This window comes from Mirounga leonina, unplaced genomic scaffold (assembly GCF_011800145.1).
Source record: "Mirounga leonina isolate KUSES-001 unplaced genomic scaffold, KU_Mleo_1.0 Mir_176, whole genome shotgun sequence".
Classification (NCBI taxonomy): Eukaryota; Metazoa; Chordata; class Mammalia; order Carnivora; family Phocidae; genus Mirounga; species Mirounga leonina.
The window spans coordinates 13,701,479-13,721,848 of record NW_023270454.1 but is presented as its reverse complement, the minus strand read 5'-3'; the positions used below and the strand labels follow the sequence as shown (position 1 = coordinate 13,721,848).

General features: G+C 39.0%; 1 protein-coding gene across 1 annotated transcript; it reads left to right on the top strand.

The window, feature by feature from the left end:
- The first annotated feature begins 13,182 nt into the window (after nucleotides 1–13,182).
- Nucleotides 13,183–13,909, top strand: LOC118022404 (60S ribosomal protein L21-like). Its single transcript, XM_035023185.1, has 2 exons — nucleotides 13,183–13,249; nucleotides 13,476–13,909. Exons 1-2 carry the CDS (start codon nucleotides 13,186–13,188, stop codon nucleotides 13,892–13,894), a joined length of 483 nt encoding a protein of 160 aa, XP_034879076.1. The 5' UTR covers nucleotides 13,183–13,185; the 3' UTR covers nucleotides 13,895–13,909.
- The last annotated feature ends 6,461 nt before the right edge of the window (nucleotides 13,910–20,370 follow it).

Sequence of the window (20,370 nt, the reverse complement as noted above, 5' to 3'; positions counted from 1 at the left end):
ACAGTCTTACACAATTCACAGCGCTCACCATAGCACATACCCTCCCCAATGTCTATCACCCAGCCATCCCATCCCTCCCACCCCCCACCACTCCAGCAAACTGTAATGCTGAGCGAAATAAGTCAATCAGAGAAAGACATGTATCATATGACCTCACTGATACGAAGAATTCTTAATCTCAGGAAACCAACTGAAGGTGGATCACAGATTAAACAAAGAAACAAAAAACAGACTGTGCCAACAAGCATAAGGAAAGAACAGTTCCAAATTTTGTGTTGAATTTAACTTTCCTTCAGTTGATCCATATGGCCTGCTATACCACAGCATTCCAAGAAACACTAAAACTTTGAGTTTGGGTATGGATGCTATCAGAAGTTTAATTGGTTTGATCAAAATTATGGTTGTGAAGACCCATTCATTCTTAGAGCAAAAACAGGTAACCAGGTTACAGTTTATAAACTGACAATTAAGCTTTTTGTAAGGTAATCAAATCCCACATTAAAATGTTTGCCATGTGTTATATTTGCATTACTTTACACTAGTTTTATTGAGAAATAATTGACATACAGTACATCACTGTGTAAGTGTAAGGCATACAACATGATGGTTTGATTTATATATACTGTGAAGTGATTACCACAACAGTCCATCTTTTACATATACAATAAAAAGAAAAGAAAAAAATTTTCTCATTGTGATGAGAACTCATAGGATTTATTATTTTGACAAATCTCAACTATATATCATACAGCAGTGTTAGCCCTAGTCATCATGTTATACATTACATCCCAAATACTCATTTGTTTTACAACTGGAAGTTTGTACCTTTTGACCACCTTTCTCCAATTCCCCTTCTCCCCACCTTCCACCTCTGGTAACCACAAATCTGACCTCTTTTTCTGTGAGTTTGGTGTTTTTGTTCTTTTCTTTTTTTCTTTTTTCGATTCCATATAAGTGAGATCATACAGTATTTGTCTCTTTCTATCTGACCTATTTCACTTAGCATAAGGCCCTCAAGGTCCATCCATGTTGCAAATGGTAGGATTTCCTTCTTTTTTTGTTAATGGCTGAATAATATGCCTGTGTGTGTGTGTGTGTGTGTGTGTATAAACATGAGGTGCAGATGTACTTTTGAGTTAGTGATTTCATTTTCTTTGGATGTATTCCCAGAATTAAATGACTAGATCATATGGCATTTCCATTTTTAATTTTTTGAGGATCCTCCATAGTGTTTTCCATGGTGGCTGCACCAATCTACGATCCCACCAACAGTGCACCAGGGTTCCCTTTTCTCAACATCCTCACCAGGATTTGTTCTCTCTTGTCTATTTCATGATGGCCATTCTCATAGGCATGAGGTGGTATCTCATTGTGGTTTTAATTTGCATTTCCCTAATAACTAGTGATATTGAACATCTTTTCATGTACCTGTTGGCCTTTCATATATCTTCTTTGGAGGAAATGTCTATTCAGGTCCTTTGCTTAATTTTTAATTGGGTTATTTGGGGATTTTTTGCTATTCTATGAGCTCTTTACATATTTTGGATATTAGCCCCTTATCAGATCTTTACAGATATTTTTCCCATTCCATAGGTTGTATTTTTACTTCGTTGATGATTTCTTTTGCTGTGCAGATCTTTTTAGTTTGATATAGTCCTACTTGGTTTTGGTTTTGCTGCTTGTGCTGTAGGTGTTATATCCAAAAGATCATTACCATCACCTATGTCAAGGGGCTTTATTCCTATGTTTTCTTTTAGAAATTTTATGGTTTCACATCTAACATTTAAGTCTATAATCCATTTTGAGTTGATATTTTGTGAGTGGCATAAGATATGGGTCCAGTTTTATTGTTTTACATGTGAATATCCAATTATCCCAGCACCATTTATTGTAGAGACTGTGTTTTCTCCATTGAATATTCTTGACTCCCTTGTCAAATATTGGTTGACCATATAAGATTGAGTTTATTTTTGGGCTCTCATTTCTGTTCCATTGGTCTATTTGTCTGCTTTTATGCCAGTGCTATACTGTTTCGAAGACTATATATAGCTTTATAGTGTAGCTTGAAACCAGGAAGTGTGGTGCCCCTACTGTGTTCTTTCTCAGGATTTCTTTGGCCCTTCAGAGTTTTTTGTGGTTCCATACAAATTTTAAAAGTTTTTTTCTATTTCTGTAAAAAATGCCATTAGAATCTTGATAGGGATTGAATTGAATCTCTGGATGTCTTTTAGTAGTATTGGCATTTTAACAATATTAATTCTTCCAATCTATGAACATGGGATATATTTCCATTATTTTGTGTCTTCTTTTATTTCTTTCATCAATGTCTTATAGTTTTCAGAGTACAACTCTTTGACTTTCTTAATTTAATTTATCCCTAAGTATTTTATTGTTTTTCATACAATTGTGAATGAGGACAATGTATTTATTTCTTTTTTGGAAAATTTATTGTTAGTCTATAGATATGCTACTGATTTTTGTATGTTAATTTCATATCCTGCCATTTTACTGAATTTATCAATTAGATCTAACAGTTTTTTGGCTGAGTTTTAAGGATTTTCTACATAAAAATTATGTCATCTGCAAATAGAGACAGTTTTACATCTTCTTTTCCAATGCTGACACTTTTATTTCTTTTTCTTGCTTGATAAGCCTGGCTAGGACTTCTAGTACTATGTTGAATATAAGTGGTAAGAGTGGGCACCCTTGTCTTGTTCCTGACCTTAAAGGAAAAACTTTCAACCTTTCACCATTGAGTATGATGTTAGCCATGGGCTTGAATTTTGTCAAATGCTTTTTCTGTGTTTTGTGTCCCAGGAATAAATCCCACTTAATTATGGTGTATGATCCTTTTAATGTGTTGCTGAATTCAATTTGTTAGTACTTTATAGAGAATTTTTGAATCTTTTTATATTTATCAGAGATGTTGGCCTATAGTTTTCTTTTCTAGGAGTGTCCTTTTCTGGTTTTGGCATCAGGATAATGCAGGCTCATAAAATGCTTTGGGAGTGTTCCCTCTTCTTTGATTTTTGGAAGAGTTTGAGGAGGATTGGTATTAATTCTTCTTTAAATGTTTGGTAAATTTTACCAATGAAGCCATCTGTCTGGGCCTTTCTTTGATGGGAAAATTTTGATTACAGATTCAATCTCCTTACTAGTAATTGGTCTATTCAGATGTTCAATTTCTTCCTGATCCAGTCTTGGTAATTTGTATGTTTCTAAGAATTTTTCCATTTCTTCTAGGTTGTTCAGCTTTTTGGCTTATAGTTGTTCATAAAAGCTTATTATGATCCTTTGAATTTCTGTAGTATCAGTTGTAATACTTCCTTTTCATTTATAATTTTGTTGTTTGGGTCCTTTGTCCTTTTTCCTTGGTTAATGTAGCGAAGGGTTTGTCAATTTTGTTTAGCTTTTCAAATAGCTTTTCAAGGAACCAACTCATAGTTTGGTTAATCTTTTCTAGTTTTCTATTTCATTTACTTCTGCTCTAATCTTTATTATTTCCTTTCTTCTGGTAACTTTCAGCTCAGTTTTCTTTTTCTAGTTCCTAAAGACATAGAGTTAGGTCATTTATTTGGAATCTTTCTTGCTTCTTAATATAGGCTTTTATTACTGTGAACTTCCCTCTTAGAAATGCTTTTGCTGCATCCTACAAATTCAGGTATGTTGTGCTTCCATTTTCAATTGTCTTAAGAAACTTTTTATTTACCTTTTAATTTCTTTGAAGAAATTTGTTGATCCATTGGTTGATCAGGAGAGTGTTGTTTAATTTCCACATGTTTGTAAGTTTTCCAGTTTTCCTCTTGTTATTGATTTCTAGTTTCATGCCATGTGGTTAGAGAAGATACTTGGTATAACCTCAATCTTGTTGAATTTCCTAAGACTTGTTTTATGGTCTAACATATGATCTATCATAGAAGATGTTCTGTGTGTTCATAAGAGGTTTGAAGTCTATTTTGTCTGCTATACATATAGCAGCCCCTGGTTTTGCTGTTGCTATTGTTATTGCTACCATTTGCTTGAAATATTTTTTTTTAATCCTTTCACTCTCAGTCTATATGTGTCTTTAAAGCTAACGTGAGTCTCTTGTATGCAGCATATTTTTGGATCTTGTTTCTTTATCCATTCAGCCACTCTCTATGTCCTTTAATTGGAGAAGTTAATCCATTTACACTTAAAGTAATTATTGATAGATAAGGACTTAACGATTGCCATTTTGCTCACTGTTTCCTGGTTGTTTTGTGGGTCCATTGTTCTTTGTTTCTTATCCTGCTGTCTTTTTGTTTCATTTTGTTTTGATGTCTCTTGGTATCAGTATGCTTTGACCTTTTTATTGTGTTCTTTTGTGTAATTACTATAAGATTTTCCATTGTGGTTACCATGAGACTTACATAAAATATCTTAAACTTATAACACCCTATTTTAAATTGATCACACTTTAACTTCAATAGAACTTGTAAACTTTACATTTTTATTTCCCCTCTCCCTCACATTTTAGGTTATCATGGTTACAATTTACATTTTTTTATCATATGAAACTAATAACAGATTCTTTTTATTACATTTTTTTTAACTTTGAAACTATGGTTGTAAATGAATTATTCACCACTATTACCATGTGTAGAATCTAACTATGTCTATATATTTACCATTATCAGTAAGATTTACAATACCCTTTTATGTTTTTATGATGGTAATTAGCATTCTTTTCCTTCTACTTTCCATCCCTTTCTCTTACTCTTCTCCTTCAGGAATTCCCATAATGCAAATATTGTTTCTTTTCTTTGTGTCCTGTAATTCTCAGAGGCTTTCTTCAATCTTTTTAAAATTTTTATTTAGTTCCTCTTAGGGGTAATTTCCCATGTCCTATCCTCCAGGCTACTGATTCTTTCTAGGATTTCTGTTTGTTTGTTTGTATGCTGAATACAGCTTTTTTTTTTTTTTTAAAGATTTTATTTATTTATTTGAGAGAGATAATGAGAGACAGAGAGCACGAGAGGGAAGCGGGTCAGAGGGAGAAGCAGACCCCCCGCTGAGCAGGGAGCCCGCCGTGGGACTCGATCCCGGGACTCCAGGATCATGACCTGAGCCGAAGGCAGTCGCTTAACCAACTGAGCCACCCAGGCGCCCTGAATACAGCTTTTAGCCTGTCCTACCAAGGAATGTAACCAGAGCATATGGAAACTGCATAACCCATCCAACAGCCCTACATACAGTGGCACTTAAACAGAAAGCACAGCCAATGGTGTCCCCCATCTGCAGAGCTAAAACCGGTGGTCTCACCTAACCAGGGAATTCAAAGCACACTGTGCCCTGATTTGGGTCCCCAAACAATGAGACAGACCCTGTGTACTTTCCTGCTGCTCTGCCAGGGAAGGGAAGCTAATTCATAGTCCCACCTACTACTGAATATAGTACCCAGTCTTATCTAGTTAGCCTGACCAGGGAATCCAGGCAATTATGAAGCCCATCCTTCAGGCTCATTTAGATAGGGAACCAAGTTTTCTGGTCAGAATGTGCCATGACACAGCTCTACAGATGAGCAAAACTATTGGCTGGGCACTACAGGTATGACCTTGGGCATTGCAGGTATGACCTTGGCCTGTCAAGATTCATGTGCTGGTTGTTACAAGCCCCTTCTCTCTGTTTGTCAGAGTTAGATTTCCAGTGGTTGAGCCCTGCAGATTCCCCTGCAATTCCTGTGGCATGAGATCAGAGGAAGAGCTCCCGCAAAGCTACCCATAATGCTGGGTGTGGCTGGTTGTTCCCCCTGGGTTCTCTTTTCCCACTGGAGGAACTGAAGGCTCAGGGAAGACCTCTCCATGTGGTGCTACACTGTTCAAGGGGATGGGCAGTTTGATCAATATGTAGCCACTTCTCTTAACCTTTTAATGCAGTGTGTCTTGGTCTCTGTGGTACAGTGAGGTGCCTCAGCCTTACCCCCATGTTCTAGGATTCTCTGAGTGGTGTCTGTTCTTCAATAGTTGTTAGTTCTTCTTGTGAGAGGGAGTGAAGTTAGAAACAACCTATGTTGCCATCTTGTGACGTCACTCCCTAAATTCTAAACTTTTTTCTTTTTTTTTTCCAAATGGGATGAGGTGAGATTCCCTCCTTTTTTTTTTTTTTTAGATTTTATTTATTTGTGAGAGAGAGACAGAGATAGTGAGAGAGAGAGCACAAGTGGGGAGGAGAGGGAGAAGCAGGCTCCCCACAGAGCAGGGAGCCCGATGTGGGACTCAATCCCAGGACCCTGGGATCATGACCTGAGCCGAAGGCAGACGCTTAACCGACTGAACCACCCAGGCGCCCTCTAAATTCTAAACTTTGATTGGGGATGGTAAGGAGTACTTTTTTTATATATACAGAATAATGGAATCTGAAAAATATATTGATTAGTCAGTGACTAACATATTAATCACAAGCTTCTTTTTTTTAAAGTTTAGTTTAAGTAATCACTACACCCAACATGGGGCTCAAACTCACAACCCCAAGATCAAGAGTCATATACTCCTCCAACTGAGCCGAACAGGTGCCCTAATCACAAGCTTTTTAATAAAACATCTAGAAGAAAAGTTACAAAACCTTAATCCAGATGTTTGACTGGTGGATTCTAAAGATCTATACACCTTAATCAGAGTTCATGTTTTTTAATAAATCTTTCATTTTTAATCTAATTTTTTCTTGCAATACTTCATCATTATATTTTGCTTCTTCTGATTTAAGACCTAAATTTTTTGAATTATAGTGGATAATAATTATAAGTAGTGAGGCGTAGATTGTTGGTTATTCACCAAACCAGATTCTTCTTCTTCCTGAGCCCACACATGGTTTCCAAGGCCCTTGTTGCTATTGGACATGGCCCTGAGCCTGAGTCCTGAGCCAATGGGATGTATGCAGAAGTGATGTGGACTTCTGGGCTTCTCCCCCTGAGAGACTCCCATGAGCACTTCTCTATGCTCTTTCTTTCCTCTTCAGCCAGATTAAATGCAAAGAAGTGCAGGGCCCTTGGAAAACATATACTGAAAATGGCAGAGTCGTAAGATGGAAGAAACTTGGGTACAAAAATTACTTCTTGAAAGAACACTTTCCATTGGACAAGAATACCCATTTATATAATCAAGGAATAAAACTTTTTGTGCATTAAAAGATTTTTGGATATATATGTTACTGCAAAACACAGGAGGTTCTCCAGCACATAAAAGCATTCTTATATGGGTAAATACATAGTGACAGGTCCTCACCTCCTACCAGTATAACTAAAATTAGATAGATAGATATTCCTTGTCTCTTCTCCCTGGCAGGAAGAACAGGGTATGTGGCCTTCACCTCAACAATTAGATGCTCCTTTCCAGGGCTTTGACAGAGAATGATATGCCTTTTTTTTTTTTTTAAGATTTTATTTAAATATCTGACAGAGAGAGAGCACAAGCAGGGGGAACGGCAGGCAGAGGGAGAAGGAACAGCAGACTCCCCGCTGAGCAGAGAGCCTGACATGGGACTCGATCCCAATCATGACCTGAGCTGAAGGCAGATGCTCGACTGACTGAGTCACCCAGGAGCCCCCAGAATGATATGCTTTATTATTATTTCTTTGTTTTGAACAAGGACATGTGATACTGTCTCCACAGAATTGATTTTCCTTTTAGGTTTAATATGGATTGTTAACTTCTTTTATGGCTCTTAATTCAACTAATCAACAAGTAAATATCTCTAAGTTAAGTTTCAGAAAAATTCAAACCCTAAGAGACTCTTAATCATAAGAAACAAACTGAGGGTTGCTGGAGGGAAGGGGGTGGGGGGAGGGGTAACTGGGTGATTGATGGACATTAAGGAGGGCACGTGATGTAATGAGCACTAGGTATTATATAAGACTGATGAATCACTGACCTCTACCTCTGAAACTAATAATATATTATATGTCAATTAATTGAATTTAAATTTAAAAAAAATTTTTAAAGTTTAAAAAGTTTATTCTGAGATGTTAGAGGTATTTCTGCAAAAAATATTGTGATATTTCTGTCAAAATTAGGAGATTTATGTTTTAGGATGTGCTAAATAAATTTCTTCTTCTCTATCTCTTTTTACTGTCTGGCAACTGGTAAACCTTATAGGTTTTATATTTGTTTGTTAATACTCTATGGCTTGGCAATTATATAAGCCAATTAATAACAAAATCAAAGAAACACATCGACAATAATACAATAATAGTAGGGGACTTTAACACCCCCCTCACTGAAATGGACAGATCATCTAAGCAAAAAATCAACAAGGAAATAAAGACTTTAAATGACATACTGGACCAAATGGACTTCACAGATATATTCAGAATATTCCATCCCAAAGCAACAGAATACACGTTCTTCTCTAGTGCCCATGGAACATTCTCCAGAATAGATCACATCCTAAGCCACAAGGTGTTGGCAGGGCCATATTCCCTCTGAAGTCTCTCAGATAGAATCCTTCCTTGATTCTTCCAGCTTCTGGTAGCTCCTGCTAATACTTGTCACCCAGCGGCTTATAGATCTATTTCGGCGGTCTCTGGCTCCATCTTCACATGGCCTTCTCCCCTGTGTCTGGGTCCAAATTCCCTTCTCCTTATAATGACCCCAGTCATATTGGACTCAAAGCCCACCCTTATCCAGTATGATCTCATCTTAACTTGATTACGTCTGAAAGAGCTTATTTTCAAGTAAGGTCACTTTCACAGATTCCAGGTGGACATGAATTTTGAGGGGACACTGTTTAATCCAGTACAAGCTTCCGGTGCAAGTCAGAAAGAAGATCAAAGGGTGTTTCCTTGAGGGAGAAGGAGATGATAGCTAAGCTGCACCTCGAGGGATAAATGGAAGTGAAAGTAGAAATAAGATGTTTTATCACCTAAACACATGTGTTACCACATAAAGCAGATTTTTTTTAAATGCCTTCTACACAGAAAATTTTATTGTAGTCCTTATTTTAATTAAGACGAGGTTCAGTCTCAAACACTTACTTTGTCTTTCTTTATAGTAACGTCTCCTTCACTGCTTTAATCCAAGCAATCCTACTTTATTCTCGGCTGTGAAATATTTAGAGTCCATGTGCTAAATACATATCACATTAACACTTCCTAGTGCAAGAATCTCTCTGTAATCCCAGCCTCTTGGCCTTATTCCAACTGTAAACATGAAACACCTGTAGGCCTCTCATTTTCCTCTGATTTGGAGTCTAAAAGTATTCTCACTCATAAGGAAGTATAAAAGACGCCTGCATTAGGATCAGACCTGACTTCATTCATTCATTCAATCATTCACTCCACAAGTTTTTTCGAGTACTAACTGTGTACAAACCGCTGTGCTAGGTGTGAAGAAGATTAAAAAGAAAAATATATGTCCTGTCCTCAAAAAGTCTATAGTCTAATAGGGAGAAAGAAAACATAAGTAATATACACCATTTCTGGCACACAATAATTACTGAAGAGATATTTGATGTAGTGAATAAAAAGATTTAAACATTATGGGACAGAAGGAATTATTCCTGACCTTAAACTTCTTGAGAGCTGGATTCTGGGCCCTTGCCTGCTTGGATTTTTTTTTTTTTTTTTTTTTTTAAGATTTTCTTTATTTGGCAGAGAGAGAATGAGAGCACAAGCAGGGGGGATGGCAGAGGGAGAGGGAGAAGCAGGCTCCCCACCAAGCAAGGAGTCTGACATGGGGCTCGATCCCAGGTCCCCAGGATCATGACCTGAGCCAAAAGCAGACGCTTAACCGACTGAGCCACGCAGGTGCCCCTGCTTGGATCTTTTAAGTGTACTTAATTCCTCAAGCCTCTGAGTCATTGTCAGCTTTGAAATTAGTACTTAACCCTCCTGGGATCCCTGCCACCTTGTTTTATTTCTGTTGTGACCCTCAACCTGTTTTAGGCTTAAAAAGATGTGCAACTTTCTAGGAGCAACCATTTCTCAGATGTGTCTCTTAGAGCTTCCTGCTGATAGCTTAAGAGTCACTGCTGGGCAAACACACTGCTGACTACTTGGTGGGACAGATGATGAAGATCTTTCTCTTTCTTTCAAACTGCTATGACTACTTCCCAGCTAGTTTTCACGTCCTGAAACTTATGAGAAATCTGAAGTCATTACCTTAACTTCAAACTTAATATTCTGAGGGGTCCTATAGGACAGATAGGATAGGAATTTGAAGAATATTTCTCCATACTCTTGGGAATTGCTGGATCATATGATAGTTCTATTTTTAACTTTTTGAAGAGCCTCCATACTGTTTTCCATAGTGGTTGCACCAATTTACATTCCTACCAACAGTGTATTTCCTTACCAACCCTTGTTACAATTTCTTGATAATAGCCATTCTAACAGTGGGGGGTGATATCTTGTGGTTTTGATTTACATTTCCCTGATGATTAGTGATGTTGAGCACCTTTTCATGTACCTCTTGGCCACCTGTACATCTTCTTTGGAAAAAAGTCTATTCAGATTCTCTGTCCATTTTTCAATCAAATCATTTGTTTTCTTGCTGTTGAGTTGTATGTGTTCTTTATATATTTTGGTTATTAATTGCTTATCAAATATATGATTTGCAAATATTTTCTCCCATTCAGTTGGTAGCCTTTCATTTTGTTTATGGTTTCCTTTGCTATGCAGAAGGTTTTAGTTTGATGTAGTCCCATTTATTTATTTTTGCTTTCATTCTCCCCTTTGGTGCCAGGTCCGAAAAATCATCATCAAGACCAATGTCAAGGAGCTTACTGCCTATGTGTTTTTCTAGCACTTTTGTGGTTTCAGGTCTCACCTTCAAGTCTTTAATCCATTTTGAGATAATTTTTAGATATGATGTAAGATAGTAGTCTAGTTTCATTCTTTTGCATGTGGCCGCCCAGTTTTCCCAACACCTTTTATTAAAGAGATTGTCCTTTCCCCATTGTATATTCTTGTCTCCTTTGTCATAAATTAATTGACAATAAAGTGTGTGGGTTTATTTCTGGGCTCTCTTTTGTTCAGTTGATCTGTGTGTCTGTTTTTATGCCAATACCATACTATTTTTACTACTATAGCTTTGTAATATAGTTTTAAATCATAAAGTGCGATATTCTCTGGCTTTGTTCTTCTTTCTTAAGATTACTTTGGCACTTTGAAGTCATTTGTGGTTCCATACAAATTTTAGGATTGTTTTTTCTATTTCTGTGAAAAGTGCCATTGAATTTTAATAGGGATTGCATTGAATCTGTAGATTGCTTTGGGTAATATGGACATTTTAACAATATTAATTCTTTCAATCCATGAGCATGGAATATTTTTCCATTTATCTGTGTCTTCTTCAATTTGTTTCATCAGTGTCTTACAGTTTTCCGTGTACAGGTATTTTACCTCCTTGGTTAAATTTATTCCTAGGGATGCCCAGGTGGCTTAGAGGGTTAAACATTGGACTCTTGTTTTGGCTGAGGTCATGATCTCAAGGTCATGAGATCAAGCCCAAAGTTGGGCTCCATGCTCAGCAGGGAGTCTGCACAAGATTCTCTCTCCTTCTCTCAGCCACTCTCCCCACGTGCATGCATGCTCTCTCTCTCTCTTTCTCTCTCTCTGTAATAAATAAATAAATCTTAAAAAAAAAAATTATTCCTAGATATTTTACTCTTTTTGGTGCAATTGTAAATTGTCTGGGATTGTTTTCTTAATTTCTCTTTTTTTAAGATTTTATTTATTTGAGAGAGGAAGAGAGAGAGAGAACACGAGTGGGAGGAGGGGCAGAGGGAGAGAGGGAAGCAGACGTCCCACTGAGCAGAGAGTCCAAAGCAGGGCTCTATCTCATGACCCTGAGATCAGGACCTGAGCTCAAGGCAGTTGCTTAACTGACTGAGCCACTCAGGCACCCCTTAATTTCTTTTTTTGATAGTTCATTATTAGGGTATAGAAATGCAACAGATTTTTGTATACCAATTTTGTATCCTACAACTTTACTGGATTTACTGTTCCAACATTTTTTTGTGTGTCTGTGGTCTTTAGGGTTTTCTATATATAATATTAGGTCATCGGCAAATAAGGACAGTTTTATTTCTTCCTTTCCAGTTTGGATGCTTTTTATTTCTCTTTCTTGTCCTACTGTCTACCTAAGACTTCCAATACTATGTTGAATAAAAGTGTGAGAATGGGCATCCTTGTCTTGTTTCTGATTGTAGAGGAAAAGATTTCAGCTTTTTATCATTGAGTATGATGTTAGTCATGGGCTTGTCATATATGGACCTTATTATGCTATATGTCCCCTTTATACTCACTTTGTTGAGATTTTTTAAGTGGATGTCAAATTTATAATGAATTTATGAATTTTACCGTAAATAATGTTGAATTTTGTCAAATGTCCTTTCTGCATCAATTGAGATGATCATATGATATTTATCCTTTATTTTGTTAATGTAGTGGATCACATTGATTGATTTGCAAATGTTAAACGATCCTTGCATCCCTGGAATAAATTCCACTTGATCATGGTATATGATCTTTCTAATGTACTGTTGAATTCAGTTTGCTAATATTATGTTGAGGATCAACGAAGGATTTAACAGAGACACTTCTAGGCCCATTAGTTTTTCTATTTTATTAACTACAAAAGTCATACATCATTTTTAAAAAAAAAATTCAGACAATACAGAAGTAAAAAGTAATGGCTCCTCCCTACATGCACCTAAGGATACTACTATTTATTTTCTTCTTTATGATTACCCTGTAGTGAATATAAACATTATATTTAGGAAGTCTGTGAGGTCAAAGCCATTTTCACAATAGTAAGACATTATTTCCCTTTCTCACGGGGTTTATGTTTGCACTGATGGTGCAAAAACAGTGGTACGTAAAACCGCTCGTGCCTTAGCATGAAACAAGGCCATGGCTTCTAATTGTGCTAGAAGTCACTGTATTCTTCAATCCCATGCACTCACAGGACAAAACAAAAAAGGCCTCTTTTAATTAAGAATGTTCTTGAGGGGCGCCTAAGGGGCTCAGTCGGTTAAGTGTCTGCCTTCGGCTCAGGTCATGATCCCAGGGTCGTGGGACCAAGCCCTGCGTCAGGCTTTCTGCTCAGCGGGGAGCCTGGTTTTCTCTCTCCCTGCCCTCCCCCTGCTTGTATTCTCTCTCTCTGTCAAATAAATAAATAAAATCTTAGCTTTCCGGCCAGAACTGCCATCTTCCAGTAATTCGCCAAAATGACCAACACAAACAGAAAGAGGAGAGGTACCTGCTATATGTTCTCTAGGCCTTTTGGAAAACATGGAGCTGTGGGGCGCCTGGGTGGCTCAGTCGTTAAGCGTCTGCCTTGGGCTCAGGTCATGATCCCGGGGTCCTGGGATCGAGCCCTGCATCGGGCTCCCTGCTCAGCAGGAGGCTTGCTTCTCCCTCTCCCACTCCCCCTGCTTGTGTTCCCTCTCTCGCTGTGTCTCTCTCTGTCAAATAAATAAATAAATAATCTTTAAAAAAAAGAAAAAGAAAGGAAAACATGGAGCTGTTCCTGTGGCCACATACATGCGAATCTATAAGAAAGGTGATATTGTGGACATCAAGGGAATGGGCACTGTTCAAAAAGGAATGCCCCACAAATGTTACCATGGCAAAACTGGAAGAGTCTACAATGTTACTCAGCATGCTGTTGGCATTGTTGTAAACAAACAAGTTAAGGGCAAGATTCTTGCCAAGAGAATTAATGTACGCATTGAGCATATTAAACACCCAAAGAGCCGAGATAGCCTCCTGAAGCGTGTGAAGGAAAATGATCAGAAAAAGAAGGAAGCCAAAGAGAAATGTACTTGGGTTCAACTGAAGCATGAGGCTGCCCTACCCAGAGAAGCACACTTTGTGAGAACCAATGGAAAGGAGCCCGAACTGCTGGAACCCATTCCCTATGAATTCATGGCATGATAAATGTAAAGAAAATAAAAGACCAGAAGACTGTAAAAAAAAAAAATAAGATTAAAAAAATAAATAAAATCTTAAAAAAAAAAAACTTTAAAAAATAATATTCTTGAAAAATCAGTAAAAATGATTACTTTGATTAAATCTCAACACTGAGTATTATGTTCTTAATAACCTGTGAAACAAAATGGGGCACACAGATAAAGCACCTCTGCTGATGCTGAAGTATGAAGGTTGTCTGCAGGAGAAGCACTTGTGATATAGGTGTTATGAGCTGAACTAGCAGCCTCCCTCTTCATTAAAATGCCATTTGTACTTGGAAGAATGACTGACAGACAATGGTTATTCAGATTGAGTTTTGGCCGATATTTATTTTTAAAATGAACCAAGTGAGCCAGTCACTGAAAGGAATGTTGCCAACGATACAATTTAAGCTTTAAAGTGAAATTTGAATTTTGAAAAATTTGCATTTGCCACTATGAGCTTGAAGGCTTCTCAATACACAGACATTTCTGATGAGACTAGTAGTTTTATTAATTAATATTACTTTTTTAAATATAACTCAATTAACTACGATTTTCCAAACAATCTATGCCTTCTGCTATGATATCATGCCTGGGTAAGAGATCCATTCAAAGTGCAGGGTGGGATAGCTGGGTGGCTCAGTCGGTTAAGCATCCGCCTTCGGTTCAGGTCACGATCTCAGGGTCCTGGGATGGAGCTCTGCGACGGGTGCCCTGCTCAGCAGGGAGTCTACTTCTCCCTCTCCCTCTGCCCCTCCCGCCACTTGTGCTCGCTCTCAAATAAATAAATAATTATTATTTTTTTAAGTGCAGGGTAGACCATGGATTTTAATGAGACAGAAACACATATCATTGATATGGTTTCAGATATCACATTGTAAATCACCTGTAAGAAATTCCCACTTGTCCAGTTGTGGTGTAGTGTTTAAGGAACAGCTACAGTTATCTGAAAAGGCTATTGAAATACTCCCTCCTTTCCCAACTACATATCTGTTTGAAGATGGATTTCTTCATATATTTCAACCAGAATAACATAGAATGGATTGATTGCAGAAAAGGAGATGAGAATCCAGCTGTCTTCTGTTAAATCAGACATTAAGGAAATTTGTAAAAGTGTTAAAATAACGCTTCTCTAACTTTTTTGGAAAATATAGTTATTTTTCATAAGGAATATTGTTAGCATGAAGTAAATAATATATTTTTAACTGCTCCATTTTAATTCCTAATATTGTTAATATCAACAGATACAGCTAACATGAACAAAACCTCTTTGGGGAACTCAATAATTTTTAAGACTGTAGAGGGGTCCAGAACCAAACACTGATTTAGAAGAATACTTAATGAAACATGAAAATAGTGGAAATTCAATGTCAAGGAGTAAAAAACGGAATATAGAAATGTCACCTAGTAGGGTGACAGCTAAGTAAAAAAATACATGTACACAGAGAAGGAAGAGGATGACACACAACAAAAAGAATCATAATTTAGGTAATTCAAGTTTTCTTTTATTTTCATGAACTGTCCAAGTTTTCCACAACAACAAAATTTTGACATTATAATCAGGAGGAATAAAATTTCAATTCCAACCACAGATCATACATTTGCATTATAATAGTGACAGCCACCAAAAGAACATTGTTTTCCTTTTATTAGTTATGTGTAAGGATTTAATATGTTTGACTATAAGACAATGAGGTTTTTTGTTTTTTAAAGATTTTATTTATTTATTTGACAGAGACACAGCGAGAGAGGGAACACAAGCAGGGGGAGCGGGAGAGGGAGAAGCAGGCCTCCTGCCGAGCAGGGAGCCCGAGGAGCCTGATGCGGGGCTCGATCCCAGGACCTGGGATCATGTCCTGAGCCGAAGGCAGATGCTTAATGACTGAGCCACCCACGCGCCCCAAGACAATGAGGTTTTTATACATTTTTTTTTAAGATTTTATTTACTTATTTATTTGAGAGAGAGAATGAGAGAGAGCACATGAGAGGGGGGAGGGTCAGAGGGAGAAGCAGACTCCCTGCTGAGCAGGGAGCCCGATGCGGGACTCGATCCCGGGACTCCAGGATCATGACCTGAGCCGAAGGCAGTCGCTTAACCAACTGAGCCACCCAGGCACCCGACAATGAGGTTTTTAAATAAAGAAACTTCACAAAATCAAATGAGTGTATTTCTTCCTTGTAGTTCCCCTAGAAGGCTATATGCTTATTCAAATGATGTTTTTCGGAAGGCTTATTAAAGAAGAATGATCTGTAGAGAGAGTCTGCCACAGAAGAAATTAATCTTACGTCTTCATAAAGATATGGCATTCTCCCTACCTCCCTCCTCTGCCACCTTAAGCTAACAGTGTGCGTGGTGGTTGATGTGGACCTGGACAGGTGTTGAGAACAATGAGGCAGGGCTGCAAGGCCACATGCAGAGAAGGAGCCCAGGAAAGCCTCTCAGTCTCCAAATAAAAGCCAGTCTATCGTCTAATGCGAGATCCTGTAGTGGCTAGCATAGGTTTACTTGGCTGTACTCTATAAAGGTGAATTAAAAGAAAATGAGGAATTAATGGCATTTTTTCCTTTTTTATCCCTACCCTGTACACAGTACAATATTAAGCACAAAACAAAGGCTCAACTAAAGGATATTAATTGGAGCATCTATGACATTCTGCATAGTTCTGGCTAGTCTGGAATCAACTTGGTATTGAGCTTATTTAGACGAATGGGTAATTGAGGTGTTCTAAGTAGCCTCCAACTTGCTCTCCTACCAGGGTGACTAGTAGGGTGACAGCTACTACATTTGCCTAGGATTTTTCTTTTTTTTTTTTAAATTTTATTTGTTTATTTTTAAGAGAGAGAGAACAAGCACAAGTGTAAGTACAAGCAAAGGGAGTGATAGAGGGAGAAGCAGACTCCCCGCTGAGCAGGGAGCCTGATGCGGGACTCGATCCCAAGACCCTGAGATCATGTCCTGAGCTGAAGGCAGACGCTTAACCGACTGAGCCACCCTGGTGTCCAGCCTAGGATTCTTCTAGTTTTAGCACGAAGACCCATACATCCCAGGAACCCCCTCAGACCCAGGCAACACAGGACAGTTGGTCAGTCTATTCTCCAGTGACCCAACTTTATAATTATGCAACTTCCTGTCATTTTAATTTGACCTGGCTTCTCCAGCCAAGTGTATACACCCAAGGCCAACCAAAGCTGGATGGAGGCATCTGTAGGCCCAGTCTTCTGACCTGCTGCTGTATGGCTTTGTCCTGCAGATGAACATGCCAGAACAAAGGGGCTAACTGCCCAGAGACAGGGCACCCAACTTATAACATGGTTCTAGTTTTCCCGGGGAAGCCTTGGGTCCCGGCTTACCCATCGATTCCTTTGAAAGAATGACTAATTTTCAGGTTGAGTTATCACTTCTATTTTGCCCTACCACTTACGGAAAGACAAACTAAAGAGGCTGAACTGAACCTCCTAAGAAGAAGGTTTCGATGCCGGGATTTGACATGCCAGAAAATTTGCATCTCTGAAAAGGAACCCTAGCCTTAGCAGCAGAAATGAAGACTTATTTTTATTTTTATTTTTATTTATTTTTGCGTACAGAGAGGAATGGCGCTGTCATCCACGTGCGAGACACATCTTAATTTGTGGATTTTTTTCTTACTTAGCTCTCCTAATTGGAGGAAAGCATGCTGCTGCTGATTTATGGATCGACAGCTGTGCCAGGCATCATTTTAAATGTGCACAGCTGCTTTGCAATAGTTTAACTTGGCAGATAGTATTAAACCATTGAATTGTGTCATTTATTTGTATATGCATACAATAGCCTCCTTGTGCGGGTTCTTCAAAAATCCTTGCAGGCATGGTTTGGACTGGGCATTTAAGGAGTCTTACGGAGTGATTTATTCCCTTGGACGGTTTTCAAAGTTTCCAGAATGAAGCATGAGATATCGTTTTATGCCATTGATAAGTTCCCCAAGGGAATCACAGAGACTGCCTAAAGTGGAGAGGTGGCAGAGTGAGAGGCTTCCAGCTTCCATATGGGAACTCCAATTTCAGCGGTCATTCAGGCAATGTAGGACATGTGACTGCTGACAACAGTCTAGCTTTCATTAGGACATGTCACAGGGAAGCAGCTAAAAGAGGGGGCTGATCTAATACAAGGCATGGCAGCATAAATAACTTGAAAAGCTCTGTTGACAATAGAAAATCTGGCATTCCTAGTAGTTACCAGTGCTATCTTCAAATTCAAAGGGCCCTGAGATTTGTCACTGTTGTCCTTTGTAGTCAAGGATGACACTGTTGACACTGTGGTTATCCCTGTATGCAAGTGTGGCTGAAAATACTCGAGTGTGACAGATGATAAGGCCTTTCTGCAGGGTGTATATGGAGAACCTTTTTTTGTGGTTTGTGTCTGTTGGCCTCCCAAGCACATAGCTCGCCTTGTCAGAGCGTCATCGTGTCTCTGTCTGCAGCAGACCGGGCCGCTCTGGGTACAGCCTCTTGGTTCCGGCCTTCTGCAAATGTCTCCTTTGCTTGAACATCTTTCCCCTGGGGGCTCGTGGTGATTATGCCTCCTGCCTGAGCTGCGTACCATCTCCCATGCCAAAGCTAGCCAGGCGGGCTAGTGCCAGGCCTCCTACCTAGACTGCGGCTTGTGAGAAAATCACTTTGAGGTGGGCTGTGTTCCTCATTAGCTTTTATTGGTGATTTTATTTTGCCACTTGAAAATTGGATGTGTTCAACTGGAAAGAGCACAGAGGCTGAAATAACTTGTTTCCCCTTTCTCAGTGTTGCCTTAGACTGGAAAAAGCAGAGGAAGTGCTTTCGGCTAAGACATGCCCCTCCCAAATGTAGGCTAAGTGAACACGTATGCAGTTTGTGGCCTTAAAAAATGGTTCCACACCAGCCTATGCTCAAAATCTTTTTTTTTTAAGGCTACAGATTCCCAAAAGGTCATCCCAGGAGCCTCCTGACAGGTGTCCACAAGCCACTGGAAATATCTGAAAAAGCCCCCCATGCTGACTGCTCAGGCGACTCGGCTTTGGGCAGCGGTGGTAATTAGATCAGGTCAGGGTACAGCACTGGTGATCTCACACTGATAGCAAGCAAGTTGACTGCTCATTACTTTACCTCGTTGGCAAATAAAATCTTCTTACATGTGGGTTCAGGATGGAGGTTAGGAAGGATAGTGAAAGGTTTTCTTTATGGTGTTTGAGCCTTAAAATCTCCCACAAAAGGAACTGCAAATTGTCTTGATAGGGAAACCAAAAAAATCTTAGTTATTTAACCACAGAGTGAATTGCCTTATCAGATCTTCTTTGAGAAGAGTCTTAATTGAGAATAGCTTTGTGCATAAGAAAATTGTCATGAGGATGGTTGGTAAGAGGGATGAAAGCTGAAACCCAGCCAGGGTCACTGGGCTTGACCCAGAGCACCCATGAGCAGCAAAGGGATACTGGGTGTCCAAGAAAAAACATCTCATCAGGAGAGTGAAAGGGCCTGAAATTAGGAGTAAGGGAGGAACCGAAAACATACTTTGCCTACTTTACAATTTGACCTCTCTTTGGTTTGAGGTCGTCCAATATAGTGCCATCTTTTTTTTTGAACCCGTTTCTCCAAGAAATGTCTCTGACAGCTTTAATCTCTTCTTAGTCTTTTATGGACACTAGAAGTGAGGCACAGATTCCCCCAAGACTCCAGTGCATGTAGCCACAGTCTCTGATCTTCCAGTTATCCTATTTTTTAAAAAGATTTTAACCATTTATTTGACAGAGAGAGACACAGTGAGAGAGGGAACACAAGCAGGGGGAGTGGGAGAGGGAGAAGCAGGCTTCCCGCCAAGCAGGGAGCCCGATGTGGGGCTCGATCCCAGGACCCTGGGATCATGACCTGAGCCGAAGGCAGACGCTTAACAACTGAGCCACCCAGGTGGCCCCCAGTTATCCTATTTTTTTTTTAAGAGTAACTAAGAAGAATGGGATTGAGAATAAGCAAGCATCTAGTATAAAGTTTTGTTATTGCCATTTTATAGATGAAGAAACTGAAGTTCAGTCATTGGACCAGGATCATATCAGAGCTCAGTAGCAAAGCTGGAATCTAAACTGAGACCTATTTACCAGAGGTGAGCAGGTCCAAAAGTGAGCTCAATTCACAGAGCTCCCCAAATTTTACTCCTTCAATTCTGTCTCATAACTGTAGGGTTCTTCACTAAAGTTCTGACCAAGAACTTCATTAAGAAGACAGCAAGTTTGGGGCTCCTGGGTGGCTCAGTCTGTTAAGCTTCTGCCTTTGGCTCAGGTCATGATCTCCAGGTCCTGGGATGAAGCCCCGCATCGGGCTCCCTGCTCAGTGGGGAGTCTGCTTCTCCCTCTCCCTCTGCCCTTCCCCACTGCTCGTGCTCTCTCTCTCACTCTGCTCTCTCTCTCTCTCAAATAAATAAATAAAATCTTAAAAAAAAAAGTTCTCAGAGTGTTT